This window comes from Hemitrygon akajei, chromosome 31 (assembly GCF_048418815.1).
Source record: "Hemitrygon akajei chromosome 31, sHemAka1.3, whole genome shotgun sequence".
Taxonomy (NCBI): Eukaryota; Metazoa; Chordata; class Chondrichthyes; order Myliobatiformes; family Dasyatidae; genus Hemitrygon; species Hemitrygon akajei.
Window position 1 is genome coordinate 23663436 of NC_133154.1, and position 24099 is coordinate 23687534.

The 24099-nt window shown below is 46.4% G+C and overlaps 1 protein-coding gene across 1 annotated transcript in view; it reads left to right on the forward strand.

Annotated features, from left to right (window-relative positions):
• The first annotated feature begins 6313 nt into the window (after positions 1 to 6313).
• LOC140719452 (uncharacterized) overlaps positions 6314 to 24099 on the forward strand; it is a 49654-nt gene continuing 31868 nt past the window's right edge. The window contains exons 1-2 of the mRNA XM_073034129.1: positions 6314 to 6346; positions 19545 to 19714. Of these exons, the coding sequence (XP_072890230.1) occupies positions 19553 to 19714 (162 nt within the window). The 5' untranslated portion in view covers positions 6314 to 6346; positions 19545 to 19552. The remainder of the gene's footprint in view (positions 6347 to 19544; positions 19715 to 24099) is intronic.

The window sequence follows — 24099 nt, forward strand, 5'->3', positions numbered from 1 at the left end:
GGGAGGTGATGGGTAGAAGAGGTAAAGAGCTGGATAAGGAATCTAATAGAAGAAGAGAGTGGACCACGGGAGAAAGGGAAGAGGAATCATTAGCTGGGTGATGATTTAAGAGTTTAATTCTAAATTTTTGTTCACTTGGTAGTTTTGGTGTTTGGGATGCGTGCCATTAGCCTGGACCTGAAGTATGGCCCAACCAATGTGTGTGATTTAACTCAGAGGTCCATTCAGCCAAAAGGTTTTGTGCACCTCTCTACAGAGCAGTCCCACAACTCCAATCCCCATCTTGTATCTCCATAATATTCTCCCAGGGGTTCAAGTTCCTGAAAGAGGTGACTCAGGTGGTGAAGGTGGCACTTGGCACGCTGGACTTTGTGGAAGTCACAAGGCGCGGATTAAGGTCATGTCCTGGCAAGGGCCGTCTATGGATAATGTGTAGACAGCCCAGGCAAGAAAAGTCTTTGAAGAGCACGACTTCCCTTTTAATAGCTGGGCACTGGAGCCATTTGGCTTACGGAGACAAGGTAAGGATGAAAAATGAAGATTTCTGTGCTGACTCTTACTATTAGTTAGTCACTTTACTAAGTATCATTGGTATTTAACATGGAGATTCTATTGGCTATTAACACCTGCATTATCATAGTGCGATTGGTGATTGATTGTGAAAATAATGAATTTGAACATACACCAGCTCACCAATTGACCGATATCGTTATCCACTAGACACTACCTGTATAAAAATGGCACTTCCTTTCTCAGATTTCAGAACAGTGTGGCTGACAAGGGCCATGCTTTTCTCCTTGTGCACAGGTAAATAAATTGCAGTTGAGGAACGAGTGTGTTTCCAGTGCCCAGCTGGTCGGCGACAATACCCTATCCTGTCAGGGCATTAATTACAGGATTTAGAATGCCACGTTGCGACCATTCCAGACAGTCGTGCCACTGCATCGGGAGGATTATTTGCAGTTCTGCTTGGCAAACTACAGGAAAGATAAGGTTAAGCTGGAGTAATGCCCATAAAATGCTGCAGGAACTCAGCTGATCAGGCGGCATCTACAGAGAGGAATAAAGAAGTGACATTTTGGGCCGAAACCCGCTGTTCTTCATTCTTCTCCATAGATGCTGCCCGACCTGGTGAACCCCTCCAGCATTTGCGTGTGCTACTCTGGATTGCCAGCATCTGCAGAATCGCTTGTGTACAGGATAGCGGGGCAAGCTGGAGATGGTGCAGAAAAGATTCAGAAGGGTGCTGCTTGAGTTACGAATTGGTACTGGATTTGGTTTGCCATTGTCACATGTACTGACACACAGTGAAAAGCTTGCCTGACGTATTGTTCATACAGATCAAATCAATACACAGTGTATTGAGGAAGATAATAACAGAACGCAGAATAAATTAACAGCTACAGAGAATGTTCAGTGCAGCTAAACAACAAGGTGCAAGATCATAACAAGGTCAAGAGTCTGCCTTACAGTACCAGGGGACTATTTAATAAACACAAGCGGTTTGGCAGATCCTGGAAATCTTGAGGAACACACAGAAAATGCTGGAGGAAATTATTCCTCTCCATAGATGCCACCTAACCTTCTGAATTCCTCCGGCATTCTGTGATAATTTAATAGTCTTATTAACAACAGGGTAGAAGCTGACCTTGACCTTGGTGGTTCATGCTTTCAGGCTTTTGTATCTCCCATTCAATGGAAGAGGACAGAAGGCAGAACATCTGGGGTGGATGACGTCTTTGGCTGCTTTACTGAAGCAGCAAGAAGTATAGGCTGAGATAAGACAGTTTTCGCTAGAGAGAAGGCTTACTTTATTCAGTATTATAAGATATAACGGGGTAAATAAGATAGTACAGTAGTAGAGTTTAAAACTAGAGGGTATATGTTTAAGGTGAGAGGTGTAAAGATCCGTATCAATAGTATTTAAGACATGTACCGTAGTACATCTGACAAAGATCAAACAATTTACTGATTTATCAAGCTTTTGTTTACTAGCCAGACAGATCATTCCATATGCAAGTCTGAGATATTACAAAGAAAGCATAATGTAGTGCTCGAGCTACAGATAAAGTGTGGAGCAGATCGACAAACGAAGAGCAGGGGTCACGAGGAGGCAGATTGGGCGATCAAGAGTTCATCTTCAGCAATATGAGAGAGAGATAATGGTAGGAGAGATGCTGTCCTTGAGTGTGCTCACGTTTTTGCATCTTCCTGCTGGGGGGAGAGGGGAGAGACTGGAGTGAGGGTGCTGGGGCAGAAAATCAAGTTTCTTGGCAGAAGGTGTCTCGACCATTGAACAGCACAGCTGAATACAGGCCGTTCTACACACGATGTTGTTCTGACTTTTTAACCCACTCTAAATTGAACTTAACTCTTCCCTCCTACGCAGTCCTGCATTATTATTTCACCCTTGTGCCTATCTCAGTCTTGTAAATGTCCCAATTTATCTGTCTTCACCACTACCACTGGCAGGGTGTTCCACACACCCACCACTCTCTGTGTAAAAAAGAACCTATCTCTGACATCTCCTCTCCATACTTTCCTCCAATCACCTTAAAATTATGTCCCCTCGCATTAGCTTTAGCTATTTCCACTCTGGGAAACAGTCGCTGGCTGTCAACTCGATCTAATCTTATCATCATGTACACCTCTATCATCACCACTCGGCCTACTTTGCTCCAAAGGGAGAAGCCTCAACTCACTCAACCTATCCTTGCAAGGCAAGCTCAGTAATCCAGGCAACATCCTGGCAAATCTCCTCTGCGCCCTCTCTAAAGCTTTCAGAATAGCTGAAATAAAACTGGGGCAGTTCAGTAGAATAGTGGTTAGCGTGATGCTATTAGAACGCCGGCGACCCAGGTTCGAGTCCCACCGTAGTTGGTAAGACGTTTGTACGTTCTCCCCATGACCACATGAGTTTCTTCCGGCTACTGTCACATTCCGAAGACGTACAAGTTTGTAGGTTAGTTATATGAGTGTAATCGGGCATTGGGGGCTCTCGTTACCGTGCTGTAGCTCGAAATAAAAAATAAAAGTTAAAAGAAAATAATATTTCATTCAATAAATGGTGGTGGAAGTCTAATTTCAGAGAATAGCTTGAAGAACTGTGTCTTACAGAGCTAAAAACAGTTGGGAAGTGTGATTCCATGTGCGGCCAGCATGGACACAGCAGGTCAAATGGTCTCCTGTCAATTGTAATTTTCATTGATTCTCTTCAATGACTGGAGTGAAAACTCTGCATTTATATAGTGCCTTGCTCAGCAAACCTGCAGATGCTGAAACAGTATCTGGTGACAGCGTACTGTGGGTCACCCCCACAGCATGCTCTAAGTGCAGAGGCCGATTTGCTTTCACAGAACGTCCACGAGTATAAGCGACAAGTAACTAGACAATCTACTTTATCAACATTGTCAAAGCCGTCTCTGATTCAAAAAAGTGTAATAAAATTATTTGTATCCAGAGGGGAATCCTATTAGATTCCTTTTTCTTCAGCCCTTTAACTCCTCCACAAATAATGTCCCAGCTCTCACGTCAAACCCCACCTCCCCTTCCCACCAATGTTCTCCCTCATTTGGTCTCACCTATCACTTGCCACCTTGTAGCCCTCCTCCTCTCCGTCCCTCTTATTCTGCCTTCTGTCCCCTTCCTTTCCAGTCCTCATGAAGGGTCTCAGCCTGAAACGTTGACTGTTTATTCGTCTCCAATGATGCTGCCCGACCTGTTGAGTTCCTCCAGCATTTTGTATGTCTAACTCTGGATTTGCGACATCGGCGGACTCTCGTGTTAATTATTTGACCCCAGCTTGACTTGATTTAGTGAGGAGTAATCCTTGGCTTAACTTTCCAAGGTGCATCTGCAGGTGGATCACAAACTTGCTCTCTGGCAGGAGGCAGCAAGTAAGACGAAGCAAGAATATCTCCACACCCTGTTCACTCAGCACTGTTCTCTCTGCTCTCCTGTTTTCTCCAGAGATCCATCAGCTAAAAGTGAAAAAGTTTGTGGTGGCACCACTCTAATTACCAGAGATAATGAAACCGAGTACCAGCAGGAGAACACGCCAGCACCTCAGCCATCCTGCGAGCGGGTGTGCTTTGGACAAGGTGTGTCACCTGTAGGGGAAGGATCTGGCTGTGGGGACTTCTCTCACTGCCAGCTAAGTGAGGTCTTGGTGCTTGCCCGGCAATGAGGCATTCTGCCGGATGATTAGGACAGTTTGCTCAGCGACTCTCTCTGCCCCTGCAGTGAAGGCACTCAGCAGGCCGAGCAGCATCCCTGGGAGGGGTCGGAAGGGAATTGTCGAAGTCCTGCATCTGGATTGAAGATGAGCCTTTTCGAAGTCGCCCTGCCTTGAACAGACTTCAGACTCAAGATTCGTTTATTCATCACATGCCCATTGAAAGATAAGAGTGTTAACAAGCAACGGAACCCAACGACGCCACGCATTCCAGCAGCAATGTACTGTAACGTGCCCACCGTGCTCGGCAGAACAACAAGCAACAAAACAAAACAACCTGTGCGCGTGCGCACACACACACACACACACACACACACACACACACACACACACACACACACACACACACACACACACACACACACACACACACACACACACACACACACACACACACACACACACACACACACACACCTCCAGCAGACCCATAGATTGACAGACACTCAAACAGAGGGTGAAAATGCAGACACAGGGTTCAAACTGGAGCCTCAATGATTGCTCTCCCTCCCCACAGATGCTGCTCAGCCCGAGTTCCTCCAGTAGATCGTGCGTTGCTCCAGATTCCAGCATCTGCGGTCTTTTATATCTGTAATACTAAATTAAGACCATAAAACATGGAAGCAGAATTAGGCCATTCAGCCCATCGATTCTGCTCTACCATTCCATCATGGTTGATTTGTTATCTCTCTCAACTCCATTCTCCTACCTTCTCCCCATAACCTTTGACACCTTATTAATCAAGAACCTATGAACTGCAATTTAAATACAGGTGTTCCCCGCTTTACGCCACTTCGCTTTTGCAAAATACCTACATTAGTAACCTGTTTTCGCATTACAAAGAGGATTTTCGCTTTTATGAAAAATTTTCCCATATAAATTAATGGTTCTTCGCTTTACACTCTTTCGGCTTAAGAAAGGTTTCATAGGAACGCTCTACCCTTGTAAAGGGGGGGGGACACACACCGGTATACCCAAGTTCTTGGCCTCCACAACCATATCTGGTGATGAATTTCACAGAATCAATATCCTTTGACTAAAGAAATTCCTCATCTCTATCCTAAAGGGAGTCTCTCTATTCTGAGGATGTGCCTTCTGCTCCTAGACTCACCCATTAATGGAAACTTCTGCTTCACATCCAATCTCGGTCTTTCAATATTCAATAGGTTTCAATAAGGTCCCTCTTCATTCTTCTAAACTCCAGCAAGTGCAGGCCCAGAGCCATTAAAACACTCCTCACGGTCTCAGAATCATCCTCACGAACCTCCTCTGCACTCTCTCCAATGACAGCACATCCCTTCTCAGATATGCGACCGAAAATGGGTCAATACCCAAGAGCAGTCTAGTCAATACCCTGTACAGGTTCAGTGTTACATCTCTGCCTTATTGTGAAAATGCGTGTGGTGCCTTAAACAACCACTAGATGGCGGAGGTGGGCGTTGCAGGGGGAGAAAGTTTAGCCAAAGCCCCTGATATTACTTTGTGACAGTTCATGGTGACATCATCGTTTTCTAATTTGCATGTTATTAATTCTGCGACAGTGATTTCTTGAACCATCCTGTGCCAGATGTCGGAAAATATAAAAACTGTTTCTTTTTTAAGAGATAACTGTTCCTGGAGCGCACATGCAGACACGTAGACCCGTGGCAAATTAACGAAACAGGTGAGCGCGAAAGGGATTTGGGGGAGCAAGTTAAAATGTTGATCTATATCAGACGTTTGTGAATGATTAGTACAATGACATAATAATGACAGGGAGACAGGCGCTGAAATTATGGGAGACGGCTGCGTTGGGCTCCGGCTTTGAGGAGAGGGACACGGAGAGAAGAACTTTGCAAGGGAGTTGCCTCCTTCGGGAGGAGATATAAAGTTCTTAACCTTCAACGGGATCAATGTTACAGAGTGAAGGGGCGCCCCTGTGACGTCCACAACCCGATGACGGCAGGCTTTGGGGATTCCCGGCAAACTTTGGACTTTTCGGAGATTAATAATAATCGATGATTTTTCCCCTTCCCTGTACCGCTGTTGATGGTCCGCTACGGAGCTGTTAGAGGCACGGGCAAGGCGGCTACCGGCTCTCCCTGACACTGCATATGCGGTTCCATTAAGGGCGTAAGTACTTGCCCCAAGTGTGCGGTAACCTCTTGTAGACGGGTTGTGAGTGGTAATTACCAAGTTTGTCATTGGGATTAGTGGTGGATGTTATGTCTTGTAACATCACGTGTCTGTCTTTGAATTAATTTAATGTTTTGTAACTTCAAAACATTAATTCTAAGAAATACACGCGAGTCTGAGAATACGGGACGAGTTCGTTCTTTCAGCGAGGCGCGCACGTTCACGTGGTGGCGTGATGATGGACGTATTTAATGAACTCTGACTATAACCCGTAGTTAATAACTTAAACGAACAAGAATATCTATTCAACAAATATATACACCAGGTTACTCAAATATTACTGAAATATGAATTACATAACAGTGGATACAGCCCAGACCATGGAGGGAAAAGCCCTCCCCACTGTTAAGCAAACTTGCCACAGGAAAGCGGCATCCATCATCAAAGACCCACATCACCCAGGCCATGCTCTCTTCTCGCTACTATCTATCGGCCAGGAGCTACAGCCTTGCTCCCACACCACCACGTCCCGAAACAGTTACTGCCATTCAACTGTCATTACTCCAACACTAAAGAAAAGTTCAGATAAGTACATGGATGTGAGGGTTGTGGTCCAGGTGTAGGTCCACGGGATCAGGCAGAATAACAGTTGGGCATGAACTAGATGGGCAGAAGGACCTGTTTCTGTGGTGATGACTCTACTGAAACATCTCTATGCATCTTGTACACTTCTGTCAACCCTCTTTTGCTCCAAAAAGGGAAGCCCCAGCTCGCTCAACCTATCCTCATAAGCCATTCTCTCTAATTCAGGCAGCATCCTGGTAAATCTCCTCTGCACCCTCTCTAATTCAGGCAGCATCCTGGTAAATCTCCTCGGCACCCTCTCTAATCCAGGCAGCATCCTGGTAAATCTCCTCTGCACCCTCTCTAATCCAGGCAGCATCCTGGTAAATCTCCTCTGCACCCTCTCTAATTCAGGCAGCATCCTGGTGAATCTCCTCGGCACCCTCTCTAATTCAGGCAGCATCCTGGTAAATCTCCTCTGCACCCTCTCTAATCCAGGCAGCATCCTGGTGAATCTCCTCTGCACCCTCTCTAATCCAGGCAGCATCCTGGTAAATCTCCTCGGCACCCTCTCTAATTCAGGCAGCATCCTGGTAAATCTCTGCACCCTCTCTAATTCAGGCAGCATCCTGGTAAATCTCCTCTGCACCCTCTCTAATCCAGGCAGCATCCTGGTAAATCTCCTCGGCACCCTCTCTAATTCAGGCAGCATCCTGGTAAATCTCCTCGGCACCCTCTCTAATCCAGGCAGCATCCTGGTAAATCTCCTCGGCACCCTCTCTAAGGCTTCCACATCCTTCCTATAATGAGATGACCAGAGCTGAACACAATACTCCAAGTGTGGTCTAACCAGGGTTTTAGAAAACTCTAACATTACCTCATGGTCTTGAACCCAACCCCCAGCTAATGGAGGTCAACACACCATGGGCCTTCTTAGACACCCTATCAACTTGTGTGGCAACTTTGTAGAATCAACAGATGTGGCCTCCTAGGTAAGTACGTGCCTCCACGTTGGCTGGTTCTGGATCTGTGTGGTGGTCCCGTCCTATAATAACATGGCATCAGTCACCTCAGTGGGTTATTCTGCTGTGGAACCCACTGAACTTCCCTTCCTCCCTCCCTCCCTCCACACACAAAGCAACAAGCAGTGGAGTGAGCAGCTGGGTTTGGGATTTACTGGCAGGGTTTGACAGCAAGGCCTAGAGAGAGAAGCGGGTGGGTGTGGCAGCACGGGTAGCGGATGGTGGGACCCAACTGGTTTCGGAAGGTTAGAATCAGGATTATTATCACTATGTCTATTCGAGTATTTGTATATCAGGTCCCTTCAAATACCCTTCAATGACTTTCTCACTACTGATGTCAGTCTCACTGGCCTATAATTGCCTGGTTTGTTTTGAAAGCCATTCTTAAACAGTGGGACAACATTTGCTATCTTCCAATCCTCTGGTACCTCATCTGGTGTTAAAGATTTAAATATCTGTGCAGGTTCCCCAGCAACCTTTTGCACTTGCCTCCCACAGGGTTCAGTGGAACCTTGTCAGGCCCTGGGGATTTAGCCACCCTAATTTGCCTCAGGGCAGCAAACACCTCCTCCTCTGTTATCACTACAGGATCCATGACGTTGATAACACTTTGCCTCACTTCTGTAAACTCTGTGTTCATCCTCTGCGTAAATACGGATGCACAAAATCCAGTTAAGATCTCCCCCATCTCTTCTGGCTCCACACATGGATTACTGTTCTGATCTTCTAGAGGACCAATGTTGAGAGGGCATGGTTTGAGAATAAGGGGTAGGTCATTTAGGACAGAGTTAAGGAAAAACTTCTTCTCCCAGAGAGTTGTGGGGGTCTGGAATGCACTGCCTCGGAAGGTAGTGGAGGCCAATTCTCTGGATGCTTTCAAGAAGGAGCTAGATAGCTATCTTATGGATAGGGGAATCAAGGGATATGGGGACAAGGCAGGAACTGGGTACTGATAGTAATTGATCAGCCATGATCTCAAAATGGCGGTGCAGGCTCGAAGGGCCGAATGGTCTACTTCTGCACCTATTGTCTATTGTCCCTTGCAATCCTTTTCCTCTTAACATAACTGCAAGATCCCATAGGATTCCCCTTCACCTTGTCTACTAGGGCAACCTCATGCCATCTTTCTGCCCTCCTGATTTCCTTAAGCATTCTCTTGCATTTCTTATACACCATAAGCACCTCATTTGTTTCTACCTGTCTATACCTGCTGTGCACCTCTTTCTTTCTTGACCTTCAAAATCTCGTGAAAACCAAGGTTCTCTACACCACTTATCTTTACCTTTTATTATTACAGCCACATATGAGCTTTGTACTCTCAAAATTTCACCTTTGAAGGCCTCCCACTTACCAAGAACACTTTTGCCAGAAAACAGCCTGTCCCAATCCACACTTGCAAGATCCCTTCCGATACCATCAAACTTGGCCTTTCTCCAATTTAGAATGTCAACCCGCAGACCAGACCAGACCCATCTTTTTGCATATTTACTTTGAAACTAATGGCTTTGTGATCACCGGATGCGAAGTGTTCCCCATACAAACTTCCGTCACCTGTCCTGTCTATTTCCCTTCAAGAATCACACATTCTCTCATTTGGACTTGTATGTACTGATTAGGGAAACTTTCCTGAACACATTTGACAAATTGCATCCCATCTTGTCATTTTACAGTATGGGAATCCCAGTCAATATGTGGAAAGTTAAAATCGCCTACTATAAAAACTTCAGGTTTCTTGCAGCAGTCAATGAGATCTCTGCAAATTTGTTCCTCTCAATCCTTTGGATTGTCGGATGGTCTGTCATTTAGCCCATGGTCATACCTTTCTTATTACTCAGTTCCACCCATAACACCTAGACAGGATCTCCAGTCTGTCCTGACTAAGTACTGCCCTGACATTTTCTCTGAGTGATAATGCCACCTCTCTTTTAAACCCTCACGCTCTGTCACATTTAAAACAGCAGAACTCCAGGATATTGAGCTATCAGTCTGCCCTTCCTGCAAACAAGCCTCACCAATGACTACAATATCATAATTCCAAGCATTATTCCATGTCCCGAGCTCATCTGCCTTTCCTACGACACTTCTTGCAGCTCAGAACATCAGTCGCACTGTGCTCAACCTTTTGTTTCCTGACTTAGTCTGGGGTCCAAAGAACGTCCTGTCTCCACAACTTCTCCACTAACTGGTCCACAGATGCTCGAGGAGTATGGGAAATGTGAGCAAGGAAATCAGGAGGGCTAAAAGAAGGCATGACCTTGCTCTAGCAGATAAAGGTGAAGGAGAATCTCAAGGGCTTCTACAGATATATAAAATCAAAGAGAGAGCAAAAGGGACAAAATTAGCCCTCTGAAAGGTCAGGGTGGTAATCTACGCGTGGAGCTGAAAGAGGTGGGAGAGGGGGGTTAATTTTTGGCGTTTAGCCGGGAGACAGATACAGCCTGCAGATGTGAGGCAAGGCAGCAGTGAGGTCACGGACCCTGTACAGATTACAGAGGAGGAGGTGCTTGCTGCCTTAAGGCAATTCAGGGTGGATAAATCCCCGGAGCCTGACAAGGAGTTCCCTCGCACCCTGTTGGAGGCTAGTTCAGAAATTGCCGAGGCCCCTAGCAGATATATTTACATGAGAACATAAGAAATAGGAGCAGGAGTCGGCCATTTGGCCAGTCGAGCCTGCTTTACCAATGCTGATCTGACCACGGACTCAGCTCCACCTACCTGCCTTTTCCCCATAAACCTTAATTCCCCTCCTATGCAAAAATCTATCCAACCTCGTCTTAATATATTCACTGAGGTAACCTCCACCGTTTCATTGGGCAGAGAATCCCACAGATTCACCACTCTCGGGGAAAAGCAGTTCCTCCTCATCTCCATCCTAAATTTACTCCCCTGATTCTTGAGTCTATATCCCCTAGTTCTAGTCTCACCTACCAGTGGAAACAGTTTTTCTGCCTCTATCTTATCTAGCGCTTTCATAATTTTATATATTTCTATAAGATCTCCTCTCATCCTTCTGAATTCCAGCGAGTGCTGTCCCAGGCAACTCAATCTCTCCCCAGAGTCTAACCCCCTCATCTCTGGAATCAACTTGGTGAACCTCCTCTGCACTGCCTCCAAAGCCAGTATACCATTCCTCAAGTAAGGAGACCAGAACTGCATGCTCCAGGTGTGGCCTCACCAGTACCCTGTACAGTTGCAGCATAATTTCCTTGCTCTTAAATTCGATCCCTCCAGCGATGAAGACCGACATTCCATTTGCCTTCTTGATAGCCTGCCGCGCCTGCAAACTGACCTTTTGTGATTCACGCACAGGCACTCCCAAGTCCCTCTGCACAGCAACATGCTGCAATGGTTTACCATTTAAATAATAACCTGACCTTCCATTTTTTCCTTCCAACACCTCACATTTACCAACATTGTACTCCATCTGCCAGACCCTTGCCCACTCACTTAACCTATCTATATCTCTCCGCAGACTCTCCCGTCTCTTCTGCACTATTTGCTTCTCCATTCAGTTTAGTATCATCAGCAAATTTAGATACACTATGCTCGGTCCTCTCCTTAGATCGTTAATGTATATTGTGAACAGTTGCAGACCCAGCGCCAACCCCTGTGGCACACCGCTCACCACTGATTGCCAACCAGAGTAACACCCATGTATCCCAACTCTCTGCTTTCCATTAGTTAACCAATTCTCTATCCATGCTAATGCATCACCCCCAACTCTATGCGTCCTTATCTTATGGATAAGTCTCTTATGTGGCACCTTATCGAACGCCTTCTGGAACTCCAGTAACATCCATCTGTTCCCCTCTATCCACTGCGCTTGTTATATCATCAAAGAACTCCAGTAAGTTTGTCAAACAGGACCTGCTTTTGCTGAATCCATGCTGTGTCTGCCTGATGGATCCATTTCTTTCCAGATGCCTCACTATTTCTTCTTTAATGATAGCTTCAAGCAGTGTCCCAACAACAGATGTTAAACTACCTGGCCTATAGTTACCTGCCTTTTTTTTGAACAGTGGCAAGATATTTATCTTCTTCCAATCTGTCGTGACCTGCCCAGAGTCCAGACAACTTTGGTAAATAATCACCAAAGCCTCAACTATAACTGCTGCCGTTTCTTTCCGTACCCTGGGATGTATTCCGTCAGGACCAGGGGGCTTGTCTACCTTTAGGTCCACGAGTGTGCTCAGCAATATTTCTTTAGTGATAGCTATTATATCGAGGTCCTCACCTACTGTAGCATCTCTCTTTGGCATGTTAGATGTGTCCTCCACCATGAAGACCAACTCAAAATAGTCATTCAAAGCCTCGACCATTTCCTTATTTGTACCCAATATCAATTCCCCCTTCTTGTTCTCCACATCCTCAGCCACGAGTGAGGTGTCAGAGGATTGGAAGATAGCTAATGTTCCGCTGTTTAAGAAAAGCTCTAAGAATAAACCAGGAAATTAAAGGCTGGTGAACCTGACATCAGTAGTGGGAAAGTTATTGGAAGGTATTCTAAGGGACTGGATATATAATTATTTGGATAAATAGGGACTAATTAGGGATAGTTGCATGGCTCTTTGTGTGGTAGGTTGTGTCTAACCAACCTTATAGAAGTTTTCCAGGAAGTTACCGAGAAAGTTTATGAAGGCAAGGCAGTGGATGTTCTCGACATGGTCTTTAGTAAGGTGGTTAACAAGGTCCCACATGGGAGGCTGGTCTAGCAGGTTCAGTTGCTTGGCATTCAGGATGAGATTATAAATTGGATTAGACATTGGCTTCGTGGGAGAAATCAGAGAGTGGTAATCGATAGTCGAATCTCTGACTGGGGGTCTGCGAGTAATGATGTGCCGCAGGGATCGGTGCTGGGTCCTTTGCTGTTTGTCATCTATATCAGTGATCTGGATGATCATTTGGTGGACTTGATCTGCAGATGACACCAAGAAAGGGAGTGTAGTGGACAACAGAAGGTTGTTAAAGCTTGCAGCAGTATCTGGACCAGCTGGAAAAATGGGAGATGGAATTTAATGAAGCCAAGTGTGATGTGTTGCACTTTGGGAAGACCAACCAGGGTAGGGCTTACACAGTGACCATAGGGCACTGAGGAGTGCCACGGAACAGAGCGATCTGGAAGTATAGGTCCATAATCCCTTGAAAGTAGCATCACAGGTAGATGGAGGTGAAAAGAGAACTCCTGGCACGTTGCTCTACATAAGTGAATGTGCAGAGTACAGGAGTTGGGATGTTATGTTGAAATTACATAAGACGTCTTGAGGCCTAATTTCGAGTATTGTGTCGCCTACCTACAGGAAAGATGTCAATAAGATTGAAAGAGTGCAGAGGAAATTTACAAAGATGTTGCTGGGATTTGAGGACCTGAGTTATAGTGAAAGGTTGAATAGGTTAGGACTTTATTCCCTAAAATGTAGAAGAATGAGGGGAGATTTGATAGAGGTATGGAAAATTATGGGTATAGATAGGTTTTAATTTGTGTGACACTACAACTAGAGGTAATGGGTTAAGGGTGAAAAATGAAATGTTAAAGGGGAACAAGAGGGGGACAACTTCACTCAGAGTTGTGAGAGTGTGGATCACAAGTGGTGGATGCGGGGTCGATTTAACCACTTAAGAAAAATTTGTGTAGGTACATGGATGGAAAAGGTATGGGGGGCTGTATCACCTGCCAGCTGTCCTCCTTCGCCTCCCACCCCCACCTTATTCTGGCTTCTTCCCCCTTCCTTTCCAGTCCTCAAGAAGGGTTTCAGCCCGAAACGTCGACTGTTTATTCATTTCCATAGATGCTGCCTGACCAGCTGAGTTCCTCTGGCGTTTTGTGTTGCGCTGGATTTCCAGCATCTGCAGATTCTCTTGAGTTCAGAAATTTCTCTGTTAGTGCTTTCCTTGGATAGTGGGGCAGTTGGTGTAAACTACCGATGAAACTGTAGGCTCGTCCGCACTCCCATCTACTCACGGTAGCCTTTCTCAACCAGCCCCTCTCCCACACTCGCTGAATCAGAATCAGGTTTGTTATCATTGAGATATGTCATTAAATTAGTTGTTTTGCAGCTGGAGCACAGTTCAATACGTAAAATATGCTAGACAATAAGATGTACGTACATCATCAAAATCATCGTCATTATCTGCCGTGTCGTGTGGCGTAGGTGATCATGACCATGATTGTTCCAGAGAAATGTTTCTACAGAAGTGTCCCTACACCTCCTCTCTTACCACCATTCAGGGCCCCAAACAGTCCTTCCAGGTGAGGCAACACTTCACTTGTGAGTCTGTTGGGGTAATCTATTGCATCCGGTGCTCCCGGTGCAGCCTCCTCTACATCGGCGAGACACGACGCAGATTGGGGGACCGCTTCGTCGAGCACCTCCACTCCGTCCATCACAACAGACAGGACCTCCCGGTTGCCACCCATTTCAACTCTGCCTCTCATTCCCATCTAGATATGTCCATACATGGCCTCCTCTACTGCCATAATGAGGCCAAACTCAGGTTGGAGGAGCAACACCTCATAGACTGTCTGGGTAGTCTCCAGCCCCTTGATAGGAACATCGAATTCTCCAACTTCCGGTAATTCTCTCCCTCTCCCTTTCCCTATCACACTTTCACTCTGCCTCCTCTTCCAGCTGCCTATCACCTCTCTCATGACTCTGCCGCCTTCTACTACCCATAGTGCTTTCCCCTTACATTCCTCCTTCACTTCTCCGGCCTATCCCCTCCCTGCTTCCCCTCCCCCACCCCTTGATCTTTCCTCTGATTGGTTTTTCACCTGGCACCTTCCCCCCTCCCCCCACCTTCTTTATAGAGCCCCTGCCCCCTCCTTCTTCAGTCCTGATGAAGGGTCTCGGCCGGAAACGTTGACTGCTCGTTTCCACGGACGCTGCCCGACCTGCTGAGTTCATCCAGCTTGCTTGTACGTATTGATTGGACCACAGCATCTGCAGAGTACTTTGTGTTTTCTACGGAAGTGGTTTGCCATTGCCACCTTCTAGGCAGTGTCTTTACAAGACGGGTGACCCCCCCCTCCCCCCAGCCAGTATCAATACTCTTCAGAGACCGTCTGCCTGACGTCAGTGGTCACATCACCAGGATTAGACAACCATCCTACACCTGTTCCCATGGCTTCACATGACCTTGAGTGGGGCCTAAGCAGGTGCTACACCTTGCCCAAGGGTGACTGCAGGCCAGCAGAGGGAAGGAGCACCTCGCATCTCCTGTGGTAGAGAAGTATCTCCACCACACACACACACACACGTGGAAAAAAAGTAGTGCGAAAAGAAACAAAAATAGTAAGGTAGTGTTTATGGGTTCATTGTCCATTCAGAAGTCTGATGACAGTGGGAAAGAAGCCATTGCTAAAGTGCTGAGTGTGAGTCTTCAGGCTCCTGTGCTTCCTCCCTAAAGGTAGTAACGAGAAGCATGACCTGGATGGTGAGGGTCCTTCATGATGAATTCCATCTTCTTGAGGTGCCCTCGATGCTGGGGAGGCTAGTGCCCCTGGTGGCGCTGGCTGGGATTACAACCACACCTGGAGTAACGTGCGCAGATCTGGCCGCCCAGCTGTAGTCAGGATGCCGTTAGGTTGGAAAGGGCGCAGAAACGCTTCACAAGGGTGCTATCAGGACTGGAGGGCGGGGACTGTTTTACCTGGCGCCTACGAGGTTGAGGGGTGACACTACAGGCATGTAAAAAGTCATGAGGAGCTTAGATAAGGTCCTTTATATCCCAAGATAGGGAACTCAGAAACTAGAGGGCACAGAGTTAAGATTGGGGGTCGGGGGGGGGGTGGAATTCAAAAAAACATAAAGGTGAACTTTTTCACACAGAAAGTGGCACGTATATGGAACGAGCTGATGGAGGAAAGGGGTGAGGTAGTTACAATTACAACACTTAAAAAGATAATTGGGTAGGTATATGGATAGAAAAGGTTTGGAGGTATATGGGCCAAATGGAGATAAATAGGTCAGGTAAACATCTTGGTAGGCAGAGGAGTGTTGGGCCGAAAGGTCTACTTGCATGTTTTATATAATTTGGCTAAGGTGACCCACCAATTTTAAATGTATATAAGGTTGGGGGGGGGGTCTTCCTTGCCCGCATTTCATTCCATACCCAGGGGAAGTTGCCACCAAGACTGAGGAAGCCAACGAGTGTAATTGAGGGAAGAATGCCGCTTGTGAGTTAAACCCCACAGGAACAGATGTGGCTGGCTGGAAACTGTCAGAAAGTCACACTAGTCACCAAGGCCAGTGATTCAGACCAGGCAGCTTTGGTAAATAGAAACAGGCCTTGCAGCCCATCTAGTTCATGCCAACCAAGACGCCACAAGATCATGTCATAGGGGCATCATTAGGCCATTCAGCCCATCGAGTCTGCTCCGCCATTCCATGATAGCTGATTTATTATCCATCTCAATCCCATTCTCCTCAGTTTTCCCCATAATCTTTGATGCCCTGACTAATCAAGGCCCTATCAGCTTCTGCTTTAAACATACCCAATGACTTGGCTCCACAATCATCTGGGGCAATGAATTCCATGGATTTACCACCCTCTGGCTGAAGAAATTCCTCCTCATCTCTGTTCTAGAGGGACCTTCTATTCTGAGACCGTGCTCTCTGCTCCTGGACTCCCCCCACTATAGGAAACACTCTCTCCGTATCTACTCTATCCAGGACTTACAACATTCGATAGGTTTCATTGAGATCCTCCCCTCAATCTTCTAAACTCCGAGTACAGGCCCAGAGCCATTAAACATTCCTCATCCGTCAACCCTTTCATTTTCTGGGATTATATTTGTGAACCTTCTCTGGACCCTCTCCCATACCAGCGCATCCTTTCTGGATAAAAGGCCCAAAATTGCTCGAAGTTCTCCATTCTGGCAAATGCCTTGAAAAGCCTCAGCATGATACCCTTCACTTTCACATTCCAATCCTCTCGAAATGAATGCTAACGTCGTATTTGCCTTCCTTCCTTACCGCCAATTCACCCTACAAGTCAACCTTTAGGGAATTCTTTACAAAGACTCCCAGGCCTCTTTGCACCTCTGAGTTTTGAATTTACTCCCCATTCAGAAAAGAGCCTGTGCCTTTACTCCTTCTGTGAAATGACATATTCATTCCCTGCCCTGCGCTGTATTCCATCTGGCACTTCTGTGCCCGTTCTAATCTGTTTCAGTCCTCCTTCAGACTCACTGCTTCCTCAATCCTACCTATCCCCCTGCGTATCTTCATATCGTCTGCAAACTTGGCCATGAAGCCATCAATTCTATCAGCCCGATCACTGAGATATAACATAATAAGAAACGGTCCCAGTACCGACCCCTGCAGAACACCACAACTCACCGGCAGCCAATCAGTAGACACCCTTTATTCCCACACTTTGCCTCCTGCAAGTCAGCCAGCCTCCTATCCATGCCGGTATCTTTCCTGTAATACAAGGGCTCTTGTTTAACGGCACCTTGTCAAAGGCCTTCTGGAAATCCAAATAAGCAACACCCACTGATTCTCCTTCGTCTGTCCTGCTTTTTAGTTCCTCAAAGAAATCCAGCAGATTTTTCAGGCAAGATTCCCCCTTAAGGAAATCATGCTGACTTTGATCTATTTTACCAAGTACTCCTAAAACCTCATCCTTAACGATGGACTCTAACATCTTACTGATAGATAGATAGATAGATAGATAGATACTTTATTCATCCCCATGGGGAAATTCAGCATTTTTTCCAATGTCCCGTACACTTGTTGTAGCAAAAACTCATTACATACAATACAATACTTAACTCAGTAATAATATGATATGCATCTAAATCACTAGCTCAAAAAGCATTAATAATAGCTTTAAAAAGTTCTTAAGTCCTGGCAGTTGAATTGTAAAGCCTAATGGCATTGGGGAGTATTGACCTCTTCATCCTGTCTGAGGAGCATTGCATCGACAGTAACCTGTCGCTGAAACTGCTTCTCTGTCTCTGGATGGTGCTATGTAGAGGATGTTCAGGGTTTTCCATAATTGACCGTAGCCTACTCAGCGCCCTTCGCTCAGCTACCGATGTTAAACTCTCCAGTACTTTGCCCACGACAGAGCCCGCCTTCCTTATCAGCTTATTAAGACGTGAGGCGTCCTTCTTCTTAATGCTTCCTCCCCAACACGCCACCACAAAGAAGAGGGCGCTCTCAACAACTGACCTATAGAACATCTTCAGCATCTCACTGCAGACATTGAATGACGCCAACCTTCTAAGGAAGTACAGTCGACTCTGTGCCTTCCTGCACAAGGCATCTGTGTTGGCAGTCCAGTCTAGCTTCTCGTCCAACTGTACTCCCAGATACTTGTAGGTCTTAACCTGCTCCACACACTCTCCATTAATGATCACTGGCTCCATGTGAGTCCTAGGTCTCCTAAAGTCCACCACCATCTCCTTGGTCTCTTTGATCTAGTCCTTGATCTAGTCCAGACCAGATCTATACCCATCTAGAACTAATTGCCCATATTTGACACACATCCTTCCAACCCTTCCCTCTCCACATACTTATTCCAAATGTCTTTTAAATGTTATTTCACCTGACTGGACTAAAACGGCTGGTTCCGTATTGGAATTAGAATTGCAATAGGTTTATTATTGTCATGTGCACTGAGACATGTAACAGTAATAAACCAATAAGGTGGCAGGGTGGAGATAAGCCAAATATAGTCTAAGGTGCTCCTTCCCTCTGCTAGCCTGCTGGTCACCCTCGGGCAAGGTGTAGCATCTGTTTAGCCCCCCGATCAGGGTCACGTGAAACCATGGGAATAGGTGGCGGACGGCCATATGAGCAGCTGGTGAATACACGTCCTAGTTATGTGACCATTGACGCAGTTGGGCAGTCTCTGAAGAGTATTGATAATTGCTGGGGCCACCTGTCTTCTAAAGGCACTGCCCAGAAGAAGGCAATGGCAAACCACTTTGGTAGAAAAATTTTCCAGGAGCAAGCATGGTCATGAAAAGATCATAATTTCCTATGTCTTGGGACTTAGCACATAACAAGGAAACAGTCCAATATACAGTGTGAAGGATGTCTTGCACACTGTTCATACAGATCAGAATAGGCCATTTAGAACAGAGTTGAGGAAAAACTTTTTCTCCCAGAGAGTTGTGGATCTGTGGAATGCTCTGCCTCAGAAGGCAGTGGAGGCCAATTCTCCAGATGCTTTCAAGAAAGAGTTAGATAGAGCTCTTAAAGATAGCGGAGTCAAGGGATATGGGGAGAAGGCAGGAACGGGGTACTGATTGTGGATGATCAGCCATGATCACATTGAATGGCGGTGCTGGCTCAAAGGGCCGAATGGCCTACTCCTGCACCTACTGTCTATTATAATAGAGTGTAAAAACTAGGGAGAAAGTGCAGTACAGATAAACAATATGTGCAAGATCATAACGCGAGAGAGAGCAAGACAGTGCTAATGTTTTGGTTCTTGATCTAAGGCTCGAGACCTGAGACAGTAACTCTGTTCCTAACTCCACAGATACTCCCCGAGCTGCCGAGTATTTCCTGCATTTTAGGTTATCTTTTTATGTCATGTTGACCTTTGGAAGGGGTCACTTTCCAGCCTTTCTCATTTTCGTGTCTCTGTTGGGCCAGATTTCAGAATGGTCCTCCCGGACACAGGAGCGACAAAGCTGTGCAGCCCTCTTGCCAAGAAGAAGATCTGCTCCAAAACTCCAGTTCCTGGGGCCCTCCAGCAGCACCTCTTCTATGGAGAGTACAGCCCTTTCAAGTACGCCCCCATCTTCGAGAGCGATTTCATACAGGTGACAAGAAATTATTTAGCATCCGCTGTGGCATCTTTCATTTCCTCTCCCCCATGAAACCGGCACATGGAAGCTAGACGGAAATAGGCTTTTCAGCCCAAACACACACACACATTAGCCTCAGAATCAGCAGGCTTCCCTTTACGCACGTTTCTGCTTGGGGCCTGACCCATTCCGTTGTTACCTATTGCTTTATTATTGTCACATTTAGAACATAGAACCTGGAAGAGTACAGCACAGGGTCAGGCCATTCAGCCCACAGTGTTGTGCTGTACTAGCTAAAAGGCAAATCAATAACACCCAAACACTAATCCCTCCTACCTACCATGTCCATGCCCTTCTATCCTCATACGTGTCCAAACGTCTGTAATGTATTTGCCTCTACCACCATACCAGGCAGCGCATTCCAGGCATCCACCACTCTTTGAGTGAAAAACTTTCCCCTCACAGCCTCTTTAAGCCTACCACCCCGCACTTTCAACACATGCCCTCTGGTATTAGACATTTCCAACCTGGGAAACAGATACAACCTGACTTCTCCATGTCGCCCATAATCTTGTATACTGCTATCAGGTCTCCTCTCAGCCTCTGGCACTCCAAAGAAAACTACCCAAGTTTATCCTGTCTCTCTTGATAGTACATGCCTGCTAAACCAGGCAGCATCTTGGTAAACGTCTTCTGCACCCTCTCCAAAGCCTCAACATCCTTCCTATAGTGGGGTGACCAGAACGTTACTCAATACTCCAGATGGGGCCCAACCAGAGTTTTATAAAGTTGCAACATAACCTCCTGACTTTTGAACTCAACGCCTTGTCCATGTAGACAACATCCACTCCCCAATTCTCATCAATCTCTGTCATCGCCCTGTCATAAAACTCAAATCAAGTTGGTAAGGCACTGCTTGCCACGCGCAAAGCCATGCTGGTTCTCCCTAATTAGCCCATGGGTTTCCAGATGCTCATATATCCTAGCCCTAAGAATTTTCCTCAGCAATTTCTCTACAACTGACATGAGACTCACTGGTCTATAGTTCCCAGGATTTACTCTTGTTCCCTTCTTAAACAGAGGTACAACATTAGTCACTCGCCATTCCTCCTGTGGATAGAGAGCACATGAAGATATTGGTCAAGGGCCCAGCGATTTTTGCCTCTTGCCTCCTTCAATAACCTGAGGAAAATCCCATCAGGTCCAGCTTAATGTTCACTGGGAGGCCCAGCACTTCCTCCTCCATGACATCTAAATGCCCTAATGTATTTATACACTCAGCACTGATCTCCTGGTCCTCCATGTCCTTTTCCTTGGTAAATACCAAAGCAAAGTACTCATTAAGTACCTTATTTACATTCTCTGCATCCAAGCAAATGTTCCTCTCTTAATCCTTGAGTGGTCCCACCCACTCCCTAGTTATTCTTTTGTTCTTGATGTATGTATAGAATGCCTTGGGATTCACCTTAATTCTACGTGCCAAGGACTTCTCATGGCCCGTCCTGGCTTTCCTATTTCCCTTCTTTAGTCCTTTTCTGATTTCCATATTCTCCTCGTACTCTGTTCCAAAGCTTTACATACTTTTCCTTTATCTTCTTGACTAAGTTCATCACCTCTCCGGACATCCAAGGTTCTCTTGTCTTTCGATCCTCATCCTTCCTTCTAACAGGAACATACCAGGAACAATCTGTTTGATTGATCTTTAAACGCCCTACACATGTCTGATGTTGACTTACCAGAAAAACAATTAACGCTTCTTAGTTCCTACCTAATGATCTCATAACTTGCCCTATTCCAATTTAAAACTCTCCCACAAGGACCTTACCTATCCTTGTGTTATAGCTATCCTGAAGGAGGAGGAGTTGTGGTCACTGTCCCCTAACCGCTCACCCACTGAAAGATCAGTCTCCTGGCCAGGCTCATTATCCAACTCCAGGTCCAGTACAGCCCCTCCTCTCTTTGGACCATCCACATATTGATTTAAGAAATCGTCCTGGATACACTTAACAAGTTCTGCTCCATCTAAACTAAGAAGGTCCCAGTTGAAATCCCCCATTACAACCCCCCCTTTTTTTTGCATTTTCCCTTAATCTGATTGCGTATCTGTTCCTCAGTGTCCTGGTGGCTACTGGGGGTGGGGGGGGGGTGGGGGGGTCTGTAATACAATCCCAGCACTGCACCCTTCCTATTCCTGAGTTCCACCCAAATGGACTCGGTGTCTGACCCCTCCATTGTATGTTCCCTGAGTGAATACCGTCCCTGATTAGTAGTGCAACTCTGCCCCCTCATTTACCTTCTCCTCTACCTTCAAAAACCTCCTTCTAAAACCTTGAAAACCTGGTACACCCATTCACCCATTCCTGCCGGTGAATGATTCCTTGGTTAAGATCATCACCTGTACCCATAATCTCCAAGCATTAAAATATACACACTTCAAACCCTCTGACCTATCATACCTGTTATATCAATTTTGCCTTCAATTCTTTTCCTGCTGGTCCAATCCTTACCTTGCTGACCAGGGGCTCCAGTTCCCAACCCCTTGCAAGACTAATTCAGACTCTTCCAAGTAGTATCAGCAAAACTCCCGGCCAGGATATTGTTTCCCCCACCAGTTCAAGTGCAACCCATCCCTTTAATACAGGTCACCCATTCCCCAGATCCAAGAACTTGAAATTCTGTCCCCTGCATCATCTCTGCATTCATCTGGGCTATCACCCCATTCCTACCTGCACTAGCCCGTGATACCGGGAGTAATCCAGAGATTACAACCCTGTTGGTCCTTCTCTTCAGCCTTTATCATAACTTTCCATACTCACTGCACTGGATCTCTTCCCCTTTTCTGCCTATGTCTTTGGTGCCAACGACTTCTGGTTGTTTCCTTCTCCCTTGAGAATATCCTACAGCCGCTCCAATACATCATGGATTCCAGCACCCAGGAGACAATGCATCATCCTGGAGTCTCTTTTGCCTCCACAATATTTCCATTCTGCCCCTCTAACTATCGAGTCCTGTATAACTACCACACGGCCTGACCTTACCTTTCCCTGCCGAGGTTCAAAGCCAGCCCCAGTCTGGCAGTGGTTGCTGTGATCTGATAGGCCATTCCCACCTGAGGGGAGTGGCTACAGGGGGAACCCTGCACTGACTTCCTATTCCCATTCCATTACCTGGTGGTCCCCCATCTACTGTCCAAAGCCTGCCCGCTGGGTGCGAGCAGCTCTTCACGAGTCTCAGCTATGACGTCTCCGTTCTCCCGAGTGATCCTGAGTACGTCCGACTCCAGCTCCAACTCCTTGGCCCGGTCAACCAGGAGCTGAAGTTGGGTGCACTTCCCACAGATTTAGTCATCGGGTATCCTGAATTCCCCCATCTAACAGGAGGAGCATTCCATCCTGGCTGCCCTGTCCCAGTAAAGAAAAAGGCTTGCCCCTCCTTAACTGCGCCTCGGCCTGTTCACGCCGAAGCCTGTTGAGCCGAAGCCTTCACACTCTATCACCGGCACATTCCCACAATGGCCGCTCCACCTGAGCCTACACTCTTTTTATTTGCAGCTGAGGTGACACTGACACTTTCCATTCCTGCACAGTCCAAAAAGACCAGCCTTACCCGAACCTGCTCCTTCTATCCTTTTATCAGGACACAATGAAAAGCTGACTTGCATACTGTTCGTACAGATCACACAGTGCATTGAGCTAGAATAAGGTCAAACCATAACAATGCAGAATAAAGTGTAACGGCTTCCAAGAATGTGCAGGGCATGTTAATGGTGAAGTGCGAGTTCAGAGTGAGGCAGATTGTGGAGCCAAGAGTACAAGAGATCCATTCTGGTAATAGTGGTGTAGAAGTTGTCCTTCGGCCTGGTGGAACAGGCTTTCAGGCTTCATTTTCTTCTGCCCATTGGGAGAGGAGTGAAGAGAGAATCTCTGGGGTGGGTGGTGTCTTTGATTACACTGGCTGCTCTTCTGAGGCAGCAGGAATCATTGACAGATTCCATAGAGGGGTAGCTGGTTTCTTGTGGTGTTCTAAGCTGTGTCCAAAGCTCTTCACTTTCGTGCGATCATGCACAGAGCAGTTGGCATACCGGGCTTTGATGAGAACTGTTCCCACTACCTGTGGACCCTCCTTCAAGACTTTTCACAATTCTCAATATTTATTGCTTGCATATTTATTATTATTGCATTGATTTTTTTTGTTATATTTGGATATTTTGTTGCCTTTTGCAACACTGATTATTTGTGTATTTGTTTACGGAGATACCGTGCGGAAAAGGCCCTACCGGCCCTTCGAGCTACACCGCGCGGCAATCCCCCAATCCTGGCCCGATCACGGGACAATTCACAACGACCAATTAACCGTCCAACCGGTACGTCCGTCTTTGGACTGTGGGAGGAAACGGGAGC